Raw genomic sequence first — 22,079 nt, 5'->3', positions numbered from 1 at the left:
AGTTCAGAGATACACCAAGTAAAACACGTGCTCACCAAATTGGCTGACTTTATATACGTGTATTTTTGTGGTCGCTTTCTAGTCCCTTTGCAATCTGTGGTTGGTTCTTGTAACAACTGTATTGGCTGTACTCACTCAGCTTAATCTGACCCAGCCTTCGACGTATCTGGTTCTGGGTTCCAAAACTAGTTCTCGCGGTGGAAACAGGAAAAACTGGCCCTGGAACCGCTTTGGTGTAAAAGGGGTAACAGACATTATTCAAATTGTTTGAGACAACACACATTACACAACTTTTCAACAGCAGGTGTTTATTAGCATGATTGTTTGGTATCAACCCAAGTTCTAATATATCTTTAATACATGTTTGTTTAAAAAGTAATACTAGCTGAGAAGTGTGCCAGGCGATGCTCCATGAAAATGATGCGTCTATTGAAATGTACATGAAAAAGTATAAGAGAAAGTACAAACAGCCATCAATTATTATACAGAATAAAATCACCAGAGGGTTTTTTTTAAACTCAGGACCAGAATATTATGACTATGATTTTAAAGGGTAAATCAACTGTGTTCTTTTAACTTCATTAAATATAATAAATAACAGATTACTGTGTACTGTACTTACATGTTTGAGTGTGGGGGAGAGAAACTCGCTCTGGGGGGATTGTAGCCTCTGCAGACCATTTACATGCACTAACACCTATAGAACGCTACAGGAGAGGGAGAACCACAAAGAGTATATTAGGGCCCCTTTGAGTTTGTTTATCTGTGCTTTGGTAATAGAAAGATCAGTTTGAGTGAGGAAAAAAAACGATTTGTGCTGACTAAGAATCTTTCTTGTGAGTTTAGGGGCGGAAATGTTTGATATTACTTCTGTGTACTCCCCAAATTCCAACACTTAATTCCAATGGAGTTGATTTACCCTTTAAAGAGTCATTCTGTCCCATGTGTGCCGCTGAGAACCCAGCTCTGGTGAGGAAAAGATTCATTTTTAAAAATGATACAATACATACACAGATTGATATTAACATAGAGGAAATATAACATGACATTTATATTACAGATTTCCAGCTCTCAATATATTACATACAGCTTTTCATTTTAATGCAGGGACATACTCTTGATATAAAAATGATCAATCAGTTGCTCTTCCATATAGTAAAAATGTTTTCTTTTCACTTAACTGATGCCATTTGGCTAAAGATATAATAGCAATACTCTGACAAAATATAAGACTACAATTCACAATGTCTTTATATCACTATAACGCTCATGCTCTGTACAGTGGGAGGTACATATGTTTGATCAAGTCTGAAAGAACACAAGATGTCTCCCCTCTTTGGAATGATCCATATGTGCATATGTGATGTATTTACAGATGTCAACATAGAATGGGGTATTTTAAACATATTACAATGTACAACCCTTTGAATTATACTGTACATGTGGTCAGCGTTTTACAGTAAACCACCAAAAGACACATATTTTCCAGTTGTTTAGCAAAATGAATGTCTCTCTCTAGACAATTGCTTCAGTTTGGTGTTCATGTGGAAATATTATACACAAACTACATCTGTTCACTATGTTCTGTTTCATCAGGAAATACATTCTGTGTGAAATCTGATAAGATCAAATCATCAGATAAAACTAGTCATTTGAGTAATTATTCAACCTTTGGCCAAAGCTTACACCATTGTAGCTGAGGTTCTACAAAACCTATTTGAAAATGACACTGATTGTACAAGGGGGAAATTCAACAGGTTCCTCAACCAGAACTGAGCAACAACTCCAGTTGGAGATGTGTGATGGACTTGATGTAGAGTTGGAGATTGTTTTTTGGATGTGGGACCAAATGTGTTCCCTTGTAATTTGAGGCCATCAGACCTGTCAGAGCTGCTGTTTGCCCATAGCCTCCCCCCCCCCCCGTGATCCATCTCACTGCTCCATTACACATCTATGCTCTGTCCTCCACTGACAATCTAACCTACACCAGAAATAACCTCATGTTAAAACTGTTCTGAATGGAGCAAACCACTGACAGGAAATGAGGTCGGAGAGAAGAGGGGATGACATGTGACACACTCGCTGGCCAGACCCTACACAACCAGAATTACCATGACAATAATAATTCCTGAACCATAAGCAGACAACTCTTCTTTAACCCTGGTGATGAAGGTTCCTATCATCTTCCCCTAACCCTTACACACCTGACTTTATTGGTGGCTAATAATCAGTGATATTTATCTAAGATGACCACTTCCTGTTCACTTGTCTCAAAGTCAATGGCATTTTGAATTTGGATAGAAGTCTGAAATAAGGTCTGTGGTTAACAAAAGCTGAAGAGATTTTTTGTTCTACTCTACAACATAAAATACGTAATTAAATACCCCACTGTGGAATATCTGAAGCTTTTACCTGTCTTATGGTTGCTAACAAGTGTCGACTAAACTACTATGTAGTTTGTTAAAGTTCGATTTTTTACTTTTTTTTTTTACAAAAACATCATAAAGTGGTTTTAATATGTGGAGATATATCTAAAATACATTATAAGTTCACCACTGTGTTAATGGCTCTTTGTAAAGGTGATTTTGGCGCAGTGGGTTAGAGCGTTGATCATCAGATCAAGGGGCGGTGGCGAACTTCAGTTCGAAATCCGCCACTGCGTCAGGCCGATGTGTCCTTGGGCAAGACACTTCACCCGAATTTGCTCCTGTGGGTAATGACTCTTACATGTCTAATATGTGTAATGTGTCATTGTAAAGCGCTTTGAGCACCTGCAAAAGCGCTCTAATAAAAAATGTTATTAATATCATTAATACGAAACATCGTGTTCATTTTGAAGGGTTTTTGTCTGAAAGGCACTGCATATTAGATAAAGGTTATCAGTAGTACCCCAGAGTAAAATGATTTGATTTAAACAGGTTTTGTTAATGTTTAGAACAATTTTATGTTGCAGCCCAGTCAAGCCTCTCAGTCAGTAATTCAGATTTTCCTAAACTCTGTCTCATCCATTCATTCTGCAAATCTTGAGTGTTGCTGATGTTTGTCTGTGTACACTTCCTCCCTCACACTCCTCTGTTTTGTCTCTTCTTTGCACTAATCCTGATTTTCATGTTACACCGAGCAGCCATTCTCAAGTTGTCTTTGTTAGAATCTCAATACACTCTTTATTCTCATTGTGAGAAAACGACAAAGAGCATTTTCAAAAATACTGTCACTAACTCTGTTATGTATTATAGAGTCATACAACTTAAATCATAAAAAAGTGTTAATAAAAAGGAAATGTGAGGGGCTGCAGATGATATAGAGGAGTGTAACAGTTTCCACCCAGGTGAACAATGGATGAACACACACACACATGCTGCAATAGGATGTGCTAACAGTTTCATCACGACCCTGACAGCTAGAATAAATCTTACTTTATTATCTGGAAATGTGTTTGACAATGAAATGTTAGAATTCCAGCACAATACCTTGTTGTATTTTATCCTTAAATGTATTTTTCCAATATATTTTAGCGAATGTGCATAGCATAACTCAGCTAAATAAATAGATACACCAAGAGGGAATGTCAGATTAAAAATAATTGAGAGGAGAAAGGATCATAAAGGATCATTACAAACTGAAAGAGAAAAGGAACACATGATTTAGAAACGCTCCTGAAATGTTCCTCCAGTGTCTCTCACTGAGAACACGAGCAGACTGTTAAAGGAAATGTTCTCACTTCATGTCTCTTTGGAATTCATGGGTTGTGACAGTCATGCAATTATATTCCAAATCATAGCCCTGTTCCAAGTGATCATTTCAGTGTTGGGTAATAAAGCATGTTGTGATACAGCAAACGTCTTCGCAAACATCACCTCATGCTGTTTGAATGTGGATAGGCTGAACAGAAATGTGACTACATGAATGGGGAACTCAATGGGAACTGACATCAAACTGACAGCAGAGCAGCCTCTCTGAAAACACACAATAAAGCACCTGCAGTCCAGAGAGAGGAACTGGAGATACTGTAAGGCCAATCCAAAAAGAAAGACGGAGAAAATGTGGAAAACATATAATTATATTGGAGTTTTGAGACCAGACTAAGCCTATTGTCCAACATGTCCACAGAGCCAGTGTTGGTCATACAACTCTGCTTATCTTTCCTCACAAACTGAACATCCAGCTGTTTCAATTGTACCTTGTCAATACAATTCTTGAAACAAAAGCACTGAATTTAGGCTTTTTAACTAATTCACCAGCACCTACAAAGGTAGGACTTGCTTGAAGTGAATATATCTGCACTTTCCTTGTTGTTCAGAGTTTGAATCCCTATGGTTTTTGCACTTATTGTAAGAGGCTTTGAAGAAGAGAATTATGCTCAACTGCACCTCGTAGTCCTTACTGTACTAGTCTCTCACATTGAAGACTTTGTGAGCGTCCATATTGTGAGAAATGTGATGTTTTGCTTCCTGTGGAGGAACAGGATGTCATGATCTTCCTTTCCTAATCTTTTTTCTTGAGTGTGGGCAATAGGTGATTGACAAGGTCCTGTCAAGTTTGTGACAGTCACATTATAAGAAGACACACACCCTGCCACGGAGGACTTCGTTTAGGAGACGTTTCACTTCTCAGATCAGCTGCATTTAAAAAGGGCCTGATGTCTGACCTAACTTAAACCTTGTTCTGACATGGTATTACCTCATCAAATGATTAAATAACTAATGCTAAGATATCAAAGGACAGCAGTTTGACTCACCCGATCAAACTGTTGAATAATGGATTGTCTCAGCTGAGTGACTGTGATCGATGAACCTGCCCTCATTTAATACTGTACTAAATATCATGATACAGTACAGGCCTTTACAGATCTGAATTTAAAAGGGTTTATGGAATCTGATGGAAATAAATAAATAAAAAAAGCACAATGGAGCTGACCCAAATAGAACAGCAACACAGACAGCTGCATGATTCTTCACCAGTTCATTATCAGCGAGCATTTCATTCATGTTTCCTCTCACTCTGCCTCAAAACGCCAATATAACTTTTGAACTAATCTCGTATGTCAACCAAAATTAAAATCAACACACCCCCGGGGAGGTGTTTTTGAAACACTTTGTGCTTTGAGTTTAACCCCTGATAAACCAGAATGTGTACTATAGTTAGAGAGCATCGAGCTGCAGCTGTGTTCCCTGTATTTAACTTGTCATGTGTGCAAACATTAGAGGAATAAAAATGGCACACACAATAACCCTGTATCTGAACCGTTATGAATGAAGTCAAAGATAATGTGTTTGATGATGTGTTGCAGAGGGTTAGTTGGTAGTTTAGTTTTTCAAGTAAATAACCTTTTATCTTGTTTTATTATAATCATTTACACTTTAAAAAATAACTTTTAGCTAAAAACTACAGGCAACTAATGAAAATCACATCTCTTGAATATTGAGAGGCATTTATATTAAAGCTTTATGTTTAAAATAGCCACTTCTGGTTTGAGAGCAGCCATGTGAGGTTGCATTTTTCGAGCTCCTCGCCAGAATCAGATTTATTTGAATTAAGTAACTACCTCCTGAACCAGGGACGTGCACAGACATTTGGAGGGGCTATTGCTCTAAACTGGAAAAAGCCCCCCCCCCCCCTGAAAAAAAACATAAGACCTTTTGAAAATTCTAACTTGTTTTTAATGTAAAATAAAAACACAACACTGTCATTGCAAGTGGCACTCAGTTGACTTTTATGTCCACTGCTAAATTCGTTATTCAGGCACATTGTTTGTTGTGGGGTCCATATCTCATTAAAATATCTAATGTTAGTAACTATCAAAGAAAAAATGGGGACAATCCTGTTTTAATGTAGTTTGACCATTGTAACTGCTGTGCAGACATAGGCTACTGATAAAATAGGGCTTCTAACTAATTTCCTTAAATAAAATCACTAATTAATTAAACCAGTTCAATACGCATTATTCTTATTCTTATCATTCTTTATGAGCGCAGTAACGGTAAGGTATCTAATTACTTATTTATTTAGTATTCCATCACTTAATAACAGAGATGGTCAAACTGAAGTAGAGAAATGGCAGAAATCCTACAATGAAGCAGGACAGTGAAGTGTTCTCCCGTATGTGAGAGGGCGATCAAGAAAAGAGAGCGAGCGGCCCCGTTGAGGGAGTTTACAGAGTAAAAGACACAGAAAGACAGAATCACAATAATAGGTATATTTAGGTGTTTTTTTTAAGTCCCCTGGTTTGTCCCCTATACTCTAACGCCAGGCAGGCCTTTGGTGTGATCACCATAGCCATATGAGGCCGGAGGGCTTTCCTTTGCTTCCAGCTGTCAGATTGTAAACAAAGTCACGTGACTGGGGACAGATGACAGCGCTGGCAAGGTGTGTTTCCCGCAGTGAGACGCTACAATACTAATTGTGGGCTTATCATGTTGATTCGGCCACAATAGAAAAAACAAAAACAAACTCTCGCTCTCTCCAGAGGGGCAGGTCAGACAAAAATGGCAAACGGGCTGTTGCCTGGGCAACATTAGCCCGTACCTGTGCACGTCCCTGTCCTGAACTGTATTAAACTAATTCAAATTAAACTTTTCTTCCTTGCCTACCCCCGATGGTCTCATTGGAATATGTCGTCTTCCTATCGCAAAAAGGGGGCTACAACGACGCAACCGAAAGCTAACCTGCTGATGACAACACCGATACGCAATCTAATGAATTACAGCATGAAATCAAATTACAAATAGCTTATTTACGATTGGCTGCTATTGTTGCTCATGAGCTAAAGACTTCCAACATGGCTGCCACAGTGTATGCTACATAAAATCCTTCCATTTCCCCTCTGCTGCTACGTTCTCCTCTCTCCTCAACTAACTGTTCTCCCCCACCTTGTCTTCATTCATCCCCCCCCCCCTCCCAGTCATCCCTCCTCTCCTCTGTCACCTTACTTCAGTTCCATGGAATATTATTTGGGGCTATCGATTTTGTCCATTGATATGACAGTGACCACCAACATGTCATTGTGAGGGTGGTGGGGGGGTTTCTGACCTTCTTTTGTGTCCCCTCACAACTGTATGATGGTCTATGCATACAGCATGGCTATATGTCATGGCGTAATATAACAAATATATATCATGTTTTAGTTACAATTATGTGTTGCCGAATGACTTTATCGCACATTTGATAACTAGGGTTAACAAGTTGGTGTAGCATTGTCTGTGACACATTTTCAATAAAGATATTCCTGAATTCCTGCAGTGTATAATGGAAATGTATCTCATGTTAGAAGCGTGGTGATGACGTCCACCTGAAGGTTTACACTCAAATGTTGCTCTGATTTTTGTTTCAGAATGAACCACACCCCCTCCTTCCACTCACCTCTGAACAATATTTCCTGACCCCATCCCCCATCCTCAGACCTCTGCTCCCCTCTCATCTTGTACCTATGTTTTTATACTGGCACAGCAGCAGGTTCTTGAAGGTCTTTTTGAACGTGGCGTTGCACAGAGCGTAACATGCCGGGTTGATGGTGGAGTTGACGTAGCACAGCCAGTAGCCGATAACCCACACGGTGTCAGGGACACAGGACTGGCAGAAGGTGGAGATCAGCACCATGACGTTATACGGCGTCCACGTGATGATGAAGGCCAGCAGGATGGCAAAGATAGTCTTGGTCACCTGCAGAGAACAGGAAGGAAAGAGAGTTAACCGAGTATCACCAGAATACAGAATCCTGGCTCAGGATTGGAACTGGTTTGAGCTATATCCATCAGAGCGAACATTGTGTTTTTTGGCAGTCAGAGAAGATCTGCTTTGTTTTTGTTAGTTACATCATGTTTTTGTTAAAAGAAAATGTGTTCACTCTGACGGTTTTAATAACCAGACATCTGCAGGTTGATTGTTACACACTATGGTTTAGTATGGCTCTATGTTCAGATACATTTGCTTTAATACCAGGGTTAAAGCACTGTTTCTGTGCTTTTTTTTGTACCACAATTTCTCATTTTGTACACTAATTTCAGCTCTCTTACATTTAGATAGTAGAAGCTTAGAGGGTCAGTCATTAGATGTAGACAGGGACAAAATGATCCCTGTTTCCAAAAGCATCTTGAGTTGTTATGAACCTTATTGAGCTTAAAGGACCTTTCAGACAGACTGGTTGCAGCTACTGATTACCTCCAATTCTGACAGACATCACATGCACTGTACTATAATGTCATCACTGAATATCACACAATTAATTAAGCACATTTTATTAAGTAATATTATAGAGAACATTTTTGCCCAGGACTGGAAAATAAGAGTAGAAGCTGATGTTGCTTCTAGACCATCTTCCCTTAATCATATGTCTGTTTAGAGGCGTATCATTCAGGAAACCCACATCTGTAAAGTCATCTCCTGTTTCCATCTCCGTACTTTCTATAGTGGCCTAGTTTAACCATAATATACTCATAAAGAAATGTTTTTCTAAAGCATCGTATGTAAAGAGGTTTTTAAAAATATGTTGTTTACATTCAGAAAGAAAAGTCTGTAAATCAGGGTTTATATTTTTTTGGAGCTAAATATGAACACTTTTATAGCTCATATTAAAATCATTAGGGTCTAAAAGTTGGAAAATGCAATAAAAAGCTAAATCCACAGTTATTTTCCCTCTACATTCATCTGACTGAGGAGAGTGGGAGATCGGAGGCGGGGCTTAAGGGAAAATGTATGTAATTACTGTATTTAATGTCACCGTTGGCTCAATGGTTCCATTCTTATAAAGCCTCAGCATCAGTTTCGCTTTGAGTGATAAGAACTGACCAGCTCTGCCGTCACTCAATACCACAACTTGAATAACTGCCCCTACTGTAAAACCTTTTAAAGGTCTGACAGTGTAGAAACATGTTTTTTTGCCAGAGCCCTTTGTGTTGGGGGATCACATTTGCTCGAGGAGGTAAGAACTGAGGAATACGGTAACAATGTTTCAGCTTGGATGGAAAATGCACATGTGTCCTGGGGCTTTATGAACCGTGCCTATAAAAGAAAGTATAAAGATGGAGGTGGAGAAGGAGGGCAATAACACACACACTCCAACACACACAGGTCTGTTAAAAGCTGTAGCTTATAGCCTGGTACGGCACAAAAGAGTTCACAAGGTGCCTGTGCATCAGTAATGACACAAGGTTAAAAATGACTGTCTGAAACACCTTAAGACCCTCTGTAGAAGCTCCATAACTTGTCAAAGGACACAATACTACGTGTTTCAAACGCTTTAAGTCATTAAGACTTGATGAAACACACAAAAAAACAATTATCAAATGATTCAATAGCACCACAATGGCTGCTTATTTTATATCACCTGACTGATTTGTTTCCGTCACCATCATATTGTCACCTTGCTTTTGTCATTAGAGGCTGCCATTACCCACAATGCAATGATCACAGTCATGGGGTCAGAAACACTGGTCTTGGATTAAGTTAAAGATACATTCCTATCTATCACTGTTGATGTCTGAAGTGATTTTGGAAGGCTGTATCAAAATGGGAAATATATCGTAGTATGCTTTGTCATTTTAAAAGCTCAGAGGACAAATAGCATCTGTCATCGTGAACACTAATGAAGTGAAGTGACTGCAGCAGCAGTTAACAGCTGTTCCTTACTGTTCACACACAGGTAAACCTGGTACTCCCCCCTGCAAACCAGCAGCATACTGTACGCTGCCATGCAAAACGCTTGTGTTTTCATGATCAAATATACTGTTATTTTTAGGAGGTAACCTGCATCATGGTACATTTTGTATCACTCTATAGTGTTTGTAATTACCAACCAGGCACACCATTGTAATGCAAACGGCAGAGATGGCAAAAGTACACACATCCTTTACTCAAATAGAAGTACAGATACTTGTGTTTAAAAATACTCTGGTAAAAGTAGAAGTACTGACTAAACTTCTTTACTCAAGTAAAAGTATGGGCTTCGAAATGTAATTCAGTAAAAAGTACCCATAACTAGCAGCTGTTTTAAAGAGTACCTGACCTCCCTTTATATTAATAGAACACTAACGTCATTGTTAGCTAATGAATGTTTCCATGCTGAACAACGGCAACATGACAACGTTTCCATTGGTCCCTCTTCTTTAGAGAAGACCAGGAAATGATGGATACACGGATCGTGTTCTAATCAATAGGCACGCAATGACTCTAAAGAATAATGATCACGCATCAAACACACATTCAGACTAAAGGAACCAGCTGTTTGGAAAATGAGAGAAGTAGAAAGTACAGGTATTTGTGTTCAACATGTGAGAAGTAGAAAGTACAGGTATTTGTGTTCAACATGTAAGAAGTAGAAAGTACAGGTATTTGAGTTCAACATGTAAGAAGTAGAAAGTACAGGTATTTGAGTTCAACATGTAAGAAGTAGAAAGTACAGGTATTTGTGTTCAACATGTAAGAAGTAGAAAGTACAGGTATTTGTGTTCAACATGTAAGAAGTAGAAAGTACAGGTATTTGTGTTCAACATGTAAGAAGTAGAAAGTACAGGTATTTGAGTTCAACATGTAAGAAGTAGAAAGTACAGGTATTTGTGTTCAACATGTAAGAAGTAGAAAGTGCAGATATTTGTGTTCAACATGTAAGAAGTAGAACGTACAGGTATTTGTGTTCAACATGTAAGAAGTAGAAAGTACAGGTATTTGAGTTCAACATGTAAGAAGTAGAAAGTACAGGTATTTGTGTTCAACATGTAAGAAGTAGAAGTAAAAAGTCGTCAGAAAAATAAGTGGAGTAAAATACTGATACCAAAATGTACTTAAGTACAGTAACGAAGTATTTGTACTCCACTACTTCCCGCCTCTGGCACACTGTAAACATTGACTCATGCCTTTGTTTCACTACCATCCAACAGCAGTGTTATAGTAATGTAAATCTGTACGTCAGCACACCTGTTGTTGATGCATGTATGGCTGATGTGTGCGCAGTATTCCATACCTTCTTTTCCCTGGCTTCCATCTGTCGTTTCCTCTTCACTTGGCTTCTGGCAATGCTTGCAAACTTCCTGGCCACAGTCCTGGGACGGCTGATGGGGATTGAACGCCTCTCTGTGCCCTCTACAGGAGGGCAGATCTCCAGAGCTGTGATGCACTCGTCCCCCGCCTTCTTCGTTACGATCTTTATCTTGGACCATCTCGAGCTGGCTCCGGCCTTGGCCAATTCAACATTGGTGGTTGTCGTGGCAACTGGGTCTGGATTGCTTGCATCCTGTAACAAAACCAAGAGGCTGTGTTGAGAAAGGTCACAATATTTCTTCAGATATTTTGACTAACCCTAACCCTTTTGACTTCATTCACAACTTTTTCAACTTCTGTCTTTCATCCGTGTAATTTTTTTCAGAATGTTAAAAATAGAGCATGGACTAAAAAAAAGAAAGTTGTCAGTCATTGAATACTAACCTCAGATATGACCTCGTTCTTGGTGCTGTCCTTTGGCTTTGTGGGGGGAATGAAAGCTGTGGAAGAGTCGTTGGAGCTCTCCTTTTCCTCCTGAACAGTTGGACAGATACATTGTTACATTTCATTTAAAGGACCCTTTTATCCTAAGCAGACATGGCTTAGCCTTAGACTATGGGAGACATCTGGGTTTCAGTTTCTTGCCAAATAACACTTGGACACGTGATCCCCCTCCATATAATGTGTGCTACATAGGACATATACTTGCTTCCGCTATCATTTTGGGTGGTCTTTCTGTTCCTACATTTGTGACCCTGTCCGCTATCTCCCACTCCTATACAACTTTAGGAAGCTGAAGCATGGTTCAGCAAAATGCCTTTCCTCTGTTTTCACCACATCTAGAGAATTGAGTACAAAGCATTAGTCATGGATCAGGTGTTCTGCTACAGCAAGATACTGATGGTTCTTACTGATGTGGGTGGTCTCCAGTCAGCGCAATACAAGTCTCTTGTAGCAATTTCTTTGCATTTCCACTGCCATGTGATGGAATTACGGCAGGAAGTTTTGGTCAGCCTTCGTAATGTAATTCATTTGCAATATTTAAAAACATTTAAAATTATTTTTATGGAGTTAGGTTTCCAAATGAACACAAACCTCTAAGGAAGACACTGTCCCTAGTGCAATTTAGCTTTCAATTTATTTACAATCTGTAAACAGTACAAGCTACTTCTATAATTTGATATGGTCACCTTTTAAAAATATATATACTGCTACTCTACCATGGTGCTATTTGTTTTACTTATTGTGTTTTTTGTATTAATAACCTTTTGTTATTTATATAATTTGTACTCATCTGCACTGTACTTCTGCTGTTGTAACACTGTACATCTGTACATGTCCCCATTGCGGGACAAATAAAGGAATTCTAATTGGTATTCTAGTTGGTACCTGGGTCAGTCCCTGGGTCGGTACCTGGGTTGGTACCTGAGTCAGTACCTGAGTCAGTACTGGGTCAGCACCACAGTGCCTGGGTCAGTACCCGGGTCGGTATCTGAGTCATTACCTAGGTCAGTCCCTGGGTCAGTACCCGGCTTGGTACCCGGGTCGGTACCTGGGTCAGTACCCGGGTCAGTACCTGGGTCAGTACCTGGGTCAGTGCCTGGGTCATTCCCTGGGTCAGTACCCGGGTCGGTACCTGGGTCAGTACCCGGGTCAGTACCTGGGTCAGTACCTGGGTCAGTGCCTGGGTCAGTCCCCGGGTCATTACCTGGGTCAGTACTGGGTGAGTACCTGGGTCAGTACCTGGGTCAGTGCCTGGGTCAGTCCCCGGGTCATTACCTGGGTCAGTCCCTGGGTCAGTACTGGGTCAGTGCCTGGGTCAGTCCCCGGGTCATTACCTGGGTCAGTACTGGGTGAGTACCTGGGTCAATACCTGGGTGAGGCCCGGGCTGGGCTGAGCTTCAGGCAGTGGCTGAGCAGGTTTGGGTTCCTCCGTCCTGCCGTTCTTCACCGCCTCCAGTGCTGTGGTGGTGGAGTCCAGATTGAGTTTGGGGGTGGAACGGGGGCTGGCCTGAGGACTGGTCTCGTTGTTGTTGTTCTGCTTCAACAGGTGACTCTTCAGCAGGCTGGGAGTTCTGATTAACACAACAATGATTATCTTTACAAAGCATACACCGTTAGAACATCTCTGCCGTTTTTTAAATAAACAAATGGATATGAGTGATTAATTGTGAACATATTATGGTAATTCATTCTGCAGAAAATTGTGTGTATGATTAATTAATGTGAAGAGCCTGGGTGAGAGGCATCTAGTGCCAATTTGTGATTTATTGACCCATTTCTTTTGGTTAAACACTCTTTTGGTTAAACAAACAATTCCCCTTCTCTGGAAGTTGTTCAATTTAAGATGAGAATATATGATAATTGGATAATGCTAGTAGGAACCGCTACATATTCAGAATATGTAGAGAAATATTCATGTAGTCTATGTATTATAAGAATGTACAAAAAGAAGTACACTACACAAACTAGTTGCACATCACCAAATATAGTGCTCAACTACGATGTGTATATAAATGTATAAACACACAGTATACACAAATATGAAATCTATATATGTAAATATGAATCTGAGTGATGTTAAAGAAGATTTATATTTTATCTTTGGATCTATAAAGTGAATAACAAGAGTCTCTTGATGTTCAAACCGGCAGAATGCTGTGAAGACGGAGAGCCAACCTTTAAAGGTCAGACTTTATTGATAAAAAGTTTCCAGGGTAAGAGGAAGTATGACATCGTTCACAGTGAAGTGTGTGGTTGTCAATCAGTGTCATAGATGCATGGTTAAAGTCATAACTGTCAATCAAGAAAAGATGAGTTTGGCATTTTTCCTTTTCACTCAGGAAATGATTTGTCACGCATGAAGTGCACTTGATTCCTTAGATGCTCTTACTTTATTCCCTTCTTCTCTTTTTTCTCTGGCTTGTGTTTGGAGACCCTGCTCCTGGAGGCAAGGGAAATGTGGATGTACAGGACCGTCATTATGATGACAGGAAGATAGAAAGCTGCTATGGCCGTACCAAACGTCGCCGCAGGGTTTGAAAGGAACTGTAGGAAGAAAGAAAGAAAAAAAAGAAAGAAAAAGGACAGAAAGAAAGAGAGATTTTTAGGTATACTTGTACAGTATAATACAATCAAATACAACATATCTAAAAATTGAATATTTGTAAAAACTGTTACTTAAACTGTTGTGTTACTGCACTGTATTATATTAAAATGATAGTATTTGTACTCACATTGGGGGTATTATAGTTAGAAATGGGAGCATAGAGCAATGAAAGTGTGAAGACTTAATCTAAATGCCTTAAAATGTAGTCTTTCACAGTAGTCTTCATAGACTTCAGTGTTTATGAGTGACTAGCTGTGTGTGTGTGTGTATGTGTATGTGTATGTGTATGTGTATGTGTATGTGTATGTGTATGTGGGTGTGTGTGTGTGTGTGTGTGTGTGTGTGTGTGTGTGTGTGTGTGTGTGTGTGTGTGTGTGTGTGTGTGTGTGTGTGTGGTGTGTGTGTGTGTGTGTGTGTGTGTGTGTGTGTGTGTGTGTGTGACTCCACCTGTCTATTTTGGGGAACAGTACACGAGTGAAACAGCAAAGAGCCTGGAGACTGAGTGAGAACCCAACAGCAGCTGTCTGTGAACACTGGACCAGAACCATACAGTCTCTTGGATGCTCCATGAGGACCGCTGCAACAGGCAGGTTGAGGGCCACGACGCTAATGGGTAGCTAGCAGTTGAATTACTCCTCCAACCAGTCCATGTCTGTCCACAAATATCACAACCCAGTCTCACGGCATTTCGTGTTATTTTTCGTGTCACACAGAACGATTTTAAAAGCAATGTAATTCTATTGATAGTATGTTTCGTGCCTGCAACACGTCTTTTTGTCCGTTCGGGTCTTGGAAGACAGGAATCTGTGGGTTTGATAAAAACATCTCCTTACTCAATATCAAGCCACGATTATTGTTTTTATTTTAAATCGTATAATGTCTGACTTTTTTTGTCGTCTGTGAGGAAAAGAAATGGGGCTCAGAGCCTCAGAATACTGAAATCTGTATTTTTTAAAATCTTTTTTTCCTTCTAATTTGTTATTCTTTTCTAAATGTACTCAACAATAACACACAATTATCCTTGTTTTTATTTATTTGTTTAATTCCATAATCTCAGGCTTTTTTGGCGTCCGTCAAGAACTGAATTTCAAAATAAAAATAACCGGAAACAGACGTAGGCCTATAAGGGACATTTCGAGCATCATTGCGATACACAGCCACTGAGCTGATTACCCAAGATCCTCAGCTATGGTTTAAGCTCGCTGATTGGATGTTTTAGCCGCAATGCAGGTTGGGATATGGTGTTAATGCGATATGAAATCCGAAAAATATTTTGGAGTTTAGGATGACCGAAGACACTACACTACCCATAATCCCCAGCTATCGTTTAGGACTACTGTCTCCGTGATTAATCTTCAAGCTCTGGGATTGGATGTTGGAGTGGCATTGCGCCAAGGTTGCACCGAGAACAGCTATTTTAAATATTTTGAAATGGAACGAAATCCCGCCAGACTATCGAAAACTGGAATCGTTCTGTGTGACACGAATCAATAGATTAAATGTCGTGACTATAACACGAAATGCCGTGAGACTGGGTTGAATATCATCACTTATTATTATTTGAACATGTGTGCACCCATGAATATTATAATTAGCCTATGACATATTGAGATATGACCGCAAATGTGTTTTGAGACATCTCAGTAACCTTTGGCCCTATTTCTGTACAAATGGTAAACAGAGGTGATGAGGTCTTTGGCTTCTCCATCAGGCTCATGACACTCCCCTTGCAGGTTGTAGTGATACAAGAGTTTTTCCACGGCATCCACTGCGAAGAGGTCAAAGGTCATGGAGTAGGAGCCAGCTGATTACCAGAGAAAGATCAATATAGCAATGTAAACCTGACACCAGAGACTGAGGTTAACATCGCTCAATAGAGAGGCGAAGTCCCGCCCTTCTACTTCCACCCCATGGGACCTTATTTCGGAAAAAGTATGTATTGAAGTCAATGGAGAGAGAAAGATTATCTTTCGAACCCGTTTGAATTGTGCCACGAATTACACATATGATGTTTGTCAATCTTAAAAAATCATTTCCATGTCAAAAAAGTCACAGTTTGTCGTAAAACTGTTGAAATATAAGACTATGAAAAATACACAACTAGAAAGACTACAAATCCCAGCAAGTAAGTGATGTCATTAACATTACAAATTACACTTGTGTTACTTACCGAAACCTTGTAAAGCCGGTCCCACATGCTGGCTCTTACGGAACCGACTAACTCCCCTTTTGTGTATGTACAGCTCTCAACATGCCCAGACTTGTAGTGATTTTCACCTCTATTAATACTTTTCGCCTCATTCTGAAAGAAAGAGGTGAAATGTGCTAACGTGACGGCCATCTTGGTGTTGGTGACGTGACCAGAGTTGTAGTTCATTGAGCGGTTCACACAAGAAAATGGTTTCTTCACAGTTTTACGACACATTTTTATTTTTTTTACTTGCAAAATTATCTTTTAAATTGACAAACATCATATGTGTAATTTGTGGCACAATTCAAACGGGATCGAAAGAAAATCTTTCTCTCTCCATTGACTTCAATACATAATTTTTCCAAAATAAGGTCCCACGGAGGTCCCCCGGAAGGGGAGGGACTTTGCCTCTCTATATACATGTATTATACACTATATTTTACACTATATATGTCACATGATATTCCATCTGAGCCGGATTTATTCACTGTATGAAGACATCGATAGCTAAAGATAATAAGGATAGGAGTTAGGAGTACTTTAATCACACATGAACAGGTTGTTTTAGATGTGAGCCTTATTCCTGAAGGACAGAGATGGCAAAAGTACACACATCCTTTACTCAAGTAGAAGTACAGATACTCGTGTTTAAAAAATACTCTGGTAAAAGTAGAAGTACTGACTAAACTTTTTTATTCAAGTAAAAGTAAAGAAGTATGGGCTTTGAAATATACTTCAGTAAAAAGTACCCATAACTAGCAGCTGTTTTAAAGAGTACCTGACCTCCCTTTATATTAATAGAACAATAAGGCCATTGTTAGCTAATTAATGTTTCCATGCTGAACAACGGCAACATGACAACGTTTCCATTGGTCCCTCTTCTTTAGAGAAGACCAGGAAATTATGGATACACGGATCGTGTTCAAATCAAAAGGCACGCAATGACTCTAAAGAATAATGATCACGCATCAAACACACATTCAGACTAAAGGAACCAGCTGTTTGGAAAATGAGAGAAGTAGAAAGTACAGGTATTTGTGTTCAACATGTAAGAAGTAGAAAGTACAGGTATTTGTGTTCAACATGTAAGAAGTAAAAGTAAAAAGTCATCAGAAAAATAAGTAGTGGGGTAAAGTACTGATACCAGAAAAATGTACTTAAGTACAGTAACGAAGTATGTGTACTCCACTACTTCCCACCTCTCCTGAAGGATCTGTTGAGTTTGCTGCACTGTACCTGAATGTAACACTCTCCAGGGGGCACTGTTCGCTGTCCAACGATGAACTGCCAGAACAAGATGGCAGGTGCCCACAGGATGAAGGACAGGATCCACGCCGCTGCGATCATCAGCCCCGCCATCTTGGTCGTCCTTCTTGATGGGTAACTGAGGGGTTTGGTCACGCAAAAATAGCGATCGAAGCTGATGATCAATAAATTCATCACGGAGGCGTTGGAGACAACATAATCTAAAGCTAGCCATAAGTCACAGACCACCGGGCCCAGCGGCCAGTAGCCCACGATGATGTAGACTGTGTACAGATTCATGCTGAAAGCCCCTATGATCAGGTCAGCGCATGCTAATGAGAATAGGAAATAGTTGTTGACAGTTTGTAGGTGGCGGTTTACTTTGATGGAAAGCATGACTAATATATTTCCTGTTACAGTCACAAAGCTCAGAGATCCTGTAACTAAGGCGATGAAGAACATCTCCAGAGCCTTATATGGACTTCCTGCCCCCTGTCCTTCATCCACAGGAGAGCAGAAGGTGGAATCATTGGAGGAGGTGTTGCAGGAGGTGTTGGAGAACAGGTCAGAGGATGGGATGACCGATGAACCTGGAGACAAAAAGAAAGAACATTAGTTTTCAAACTATGCTCTTTTGGGAAAGGGTTAGGGTTAGGAGTCAAGATGAACAACGAAATGTTTTTGTCAGTCAAACAACACATATAGGAGAAAGGTAACTTTTCATTATCAAAGGTCTCAATGTTTCATTAATGGATGAAGTACATGGTGTACTTTTTCATTCTCATGCTAACCATACAAAAAAAGGTTGACTTTGTATATGGTGGTAACTGATCTGCAGGCACAATTGTGGTTTTCCATGAGTATATGCGTCATTGGGTTTATGAAAGGCGCTAAATACATTGAAATTATTATTATTATTAATACATTGTAAACAATATGCCCCAGAACTGAAACACCTAAAAAGGCTCCCCTACATATCCAGTTCCCTTGTGAAATAGCATTTTCTTATCAGAATAAGAAACAAAATTAATTTCTCTTGGCTATGTCACGATAAAGGCCACTCCTATTTCCTAATCCACGTTTGCTCTAACAGGAAAAACATCTCCTCATAGTCCCAATAGAACAGTAACCTCCATAAACAGTACACACATACAGTAGTGTATATGTTAGCTAACAGTAAGAACAGATAATGCTAATAGCAGTAACAGCCAATAAAAAAGGTTTTTGTCTCCTTTCCTGCTCACCCACAACACATGTTGGCCATTTAGATCATCCAACCTCTTCACAACACTGCACCAGTAGTAACTGCTAAATAAAATATTACTCAGAGTAGATGACCAAACCACATCAACACAACATGACTCTGAACAGTACAAACGATTATCTTTATGATTCGGTGACTAAAATACCTAATGTAAGGACTTGTAAGAGTGGATGAGCCTGAGTGAAGTGGCGATGATGACTCATGTTTCTGTGCTGGTGATTACAGCTTTGCTAACTGTGTATAAATGTGTTTCATCCCTCTGCCTCACAGAGAAGCTCCTCAGAGACTCTCAAGTCATTAGTCAGAGCCCCACACACTATTTTAAACACTTTCCGCAAATATGTCCACTCATGAAGATTCCACTTCAGGCCCCCTAGCCTCATGTGTGTTTGTGTCTCTCCCCCCCCTGATTGTCCTCCTCCAGGTGCAGCCACTCACTCAGGTGCTCCCAATCCCCAATCAGGGCCTCCATAAAGGCCTGAAGAAGGCTGCAGTTTCCTCTAGTGATGTTACGTATTGCGCAGAGGCTTCGGAGCGCGTGTTGAGTAATCCCCGAAGCTTTTTGTGAAGCTTGTATCGAGGCTTGTATCGTTTTGGGCCAGTGATGTCATCGATGACAAACGAAGCCTCGCTGCCTGTCGATACCACGTGACTGCTTCAGGAAGCGCTTCAGATCTTGGCGTGAGCTTCTGACAGATAAAACCCCATGGGATTCGATTCAAGATGTGTGAACCTTGTGAGAGGAGAACGCTTGTCGTTTGCCAGTTTTGGTTGTATGATATTTTTGTACTCGTTAGAATGGAGCCAGCAAAGAAGTGGGAACACTTTGATCTGATTTCTCCCAATAAGGTAGGTTGCATACATAGTCTATTACAACAGATGTATTATGTTAGATTTTGTATGGTTCATTTTTTTACTTTTTCTATTTTATTCAAAGGTGAAGTGTTTATTGTGCTCCAGGGAACTGGGTTACAATAACAATACTTCATCCATGCTAAGGCATTATCGTGCCATACATGAGATCAAGGAGGGACATGGAGTTGGACCTGCTCAAGGTTTGTCATTTAATATTTTGGAATAATATACTTTATAATTTAACCATGTTAACTTCACTTTATCATGCAAATAAAAGAAAGTTACAAGATACTCATTCTTAACACAGCTCCCCCCCCCGTGACGTGACCCCTGTGCTGTGTGATATTCGAGCCAAGGCAAGAAAACTGGAGGTATGTGATTTGACCTTTCTTACATTGGTTAGTAATGAATAATAATAATGCTATGTTACTGCTACTTTGACAATTAAATACATCTTTAATTTTTTTTTAAAGGAGAAGCTTGTATCGGTGCAAAAACAATTGGGAAGGCCCACACTGAAGCTCCTGCAAGAGGTGGAGACCCGCTGGAACAGCACATATCACATGCTGCAACGTCTGGTGGACCTCAGAGAACCAGTTGGTGCGGCATTAGCATGGGCGTAGGAAGCATCCTGAATGTGAGGGGGACATTTTTAAGGGGGGGTATGGGGGTCCCCCCCTAACGAAAAAAAAAATAGTAGATGGTGGTTTGATACTTTTATGTGGCTATACTAGCATGAGGAAAATGATGGGTACATTTTGTAATTTCATCCAGTAGTAAAGAAAGGAAACATATTTGATTATTAATTGAGAGCTGTCTTTGAATTAATAAAAAGCAGTTTAAATGCCCATTTGTTGTACATTTATATACAACAATAAATATTTGTGAGTGCATTGAGAGATATTGGTGTGGAGAGTCATTTACATATAAATCGCAAAATACATTTGTGAATCCTTCTGTGAGCATTTATTAATATTGAGACTGATCTGACTCCATACCGATGTTAAGTTCACCTAGTATCATTGACTTAAATGTTCAAATAAATGTTGCTCTTCTGCAGGGCCGCCCCTTGCCAACTTGGGGCCCCAAGCGACATTGTGAGATGAGCCCCCCCCCCCCCCCCAACCGACAGGAGTGAAAAAATGTTTGCAAATATAATTCCTGTTTATTATTATTATTATCAACAGTTACTTTTTTATACAGTGAGGTAAATGGTAAATGTGCATGTATGTTGTTCAGTATGCGTTTACAGGTGGATACGTCTGCATTTACTGCCAAATACTAGCCTCAAAAAGATTAAAATATAATTAATGCAAATAAACTACTTCTACAAATAATCATTTCAATAATATAAATACTATATTATTTTATTATAATATAGTTGTAATATAGTCAAGACAAAACATGCTTATTACATGCTCAAAAACTGATATTTTTTAAATCTGTATTCTAGTTCCCTCTGTCAGCAATGTATCAACAACTACACACACATTTCTATCAGTATTTCTCTGTGTTGTGGTTGACATGATGATGACTGTTAGGAGTTAAGGGGAGAGGCTGAGCATCACCATGAAATGTGCAAATTGACATAAAAATGAATAAAAGGGGAAAAAATGCTCCATGTTTTTTAGGCTGTAAACTTTAACTGTTATGTACGCCAACTAGACAGACAGTTTATCACTCTTCCTTAGCATTCCATTACATTTCATTACATTAGCAGATGAAAGGCATAACATACTTGAATGAATGTTAAATAAAGAATGCTGGAAATAACTGCATCTCCATTAGCCTATATGCTATGCAGAGACTGCCTTCTTCATGTCGTGAATTGCAGCTGATGTTTTAATATGGCAATTGGCAATTTGACTTATACAACATTTGCAAGTTGTACATTTGACTCATACAATAACCCACCTTCGAGTGATGCTCTAGTTTCTTCATGTTTTGTTTTTTACGCCGGACTGAAACTGTCTTTTCACCAACATCTCTTCACCTGCACTAGTGGCCGTATCAAAGCCGTGATTGGTCAGATGCCGATTCATTGCAACGGTGTCGGGTTACAGACATGCTCCCCTTGTCATCACTCTCACTCTCGCATGGGGTGCGCGGAGAACTGAGCGGAGAACTGCGCACAGCAGCTGAGGCCCTCTGGGCGGGGCCCCATGCAGCCTGCGTGATTGGCCTGTAGGGAGGGGCGGCCCTGCTCTTCTGTCTATATTGGTCATATGATGCCCTTTGACTGAAATGTTTCCTGTTCAATATCCCCACTGATTTCCTAAAGATTCTGGGATGAGAGTCCACATCACAATTTACTCTAAACTGTCATTTCCCTTTCATCACTCACCTCAGCAATGAACCTCTCTCCACTGTCCCTGTGTTCTGCCTCTGACTCACTCTCAAGCGCCTAGATGTCAAGAGAGGTGGTGGAGTGATAATTATTTATT

At 39.8% G+C, this 22,079-nt stretch overlaps 1 protein-coding gene across 2 annotated transcripts in view; it reads right to left on the bottom strand.

Moving 5' to 3' along the window:
• Positions 1 to 291: 291 nt before the first annotated feature.
• The window catches only part of LOC117539328 (muscarinic acetylcholine receptor M4-like), a 57,360-nt gene continuing 35,572 nt past the window's right edge, over positions 292 to 22,079 (bottom strand). Inside the window, exons 2-7 of one of the 2 annotated variants that reach the window (XM_034205469.1) lie at positions 17,508 to 18,106; positions 13,865 to 14,019; positions 12,833 to 13,046; positions 11,416 to 11,505; positions 10,955 to 11,224; positions 292 to 7,659 (exon numbers count right to left, since the gene is read on the bottom strand). In XM_034205469.1, the coding sequence (XP_034061360.1) occupies positions 7,414 to 7,659; positions 10,955 to 11,224; positions 11,416 to 11,505; positions 12,833 to 13,046; positions 13,865 to 14,019; positions 17,508 to 18,106 (1,574 nt within the window). In that variant the 3' untranslated portion in view covers positions 292 to 7,413. The remainder of the gene's footprint in view (positions 7,660 to 10,954; positions 11,225 to 11,415; positions 11,506 to 12,832; positions 13,047 to 13,864; positions 14,020 to 17,507; positions 18,107 to 22,079) is intronic. The other variant, XM_034205470.1, reaches the window with a different exon arrangement.

Source organism: Gymnodraco acuticeps, unplaced genomic scaffold, assembly GCF_902827175.1.
Source record: "Gymnodraco acuticeps unplaced genomic scaffold, fGymAcu1.1, whole genome shotgun sequence".
Classification (NCBI taxonomy): domain Eukaryota; kingdom Metazoa; phylum Chordata; class Actinopteri; order Perciformes; family Bathydraconidae; genus Gymnodraco; species Gymnodraco acuticeps.
The sequence above is the reverse complement of the archived record's forward strand: the minus strand, read 5'-3'. Positions and strand labels throughout refer to the sequence as shown.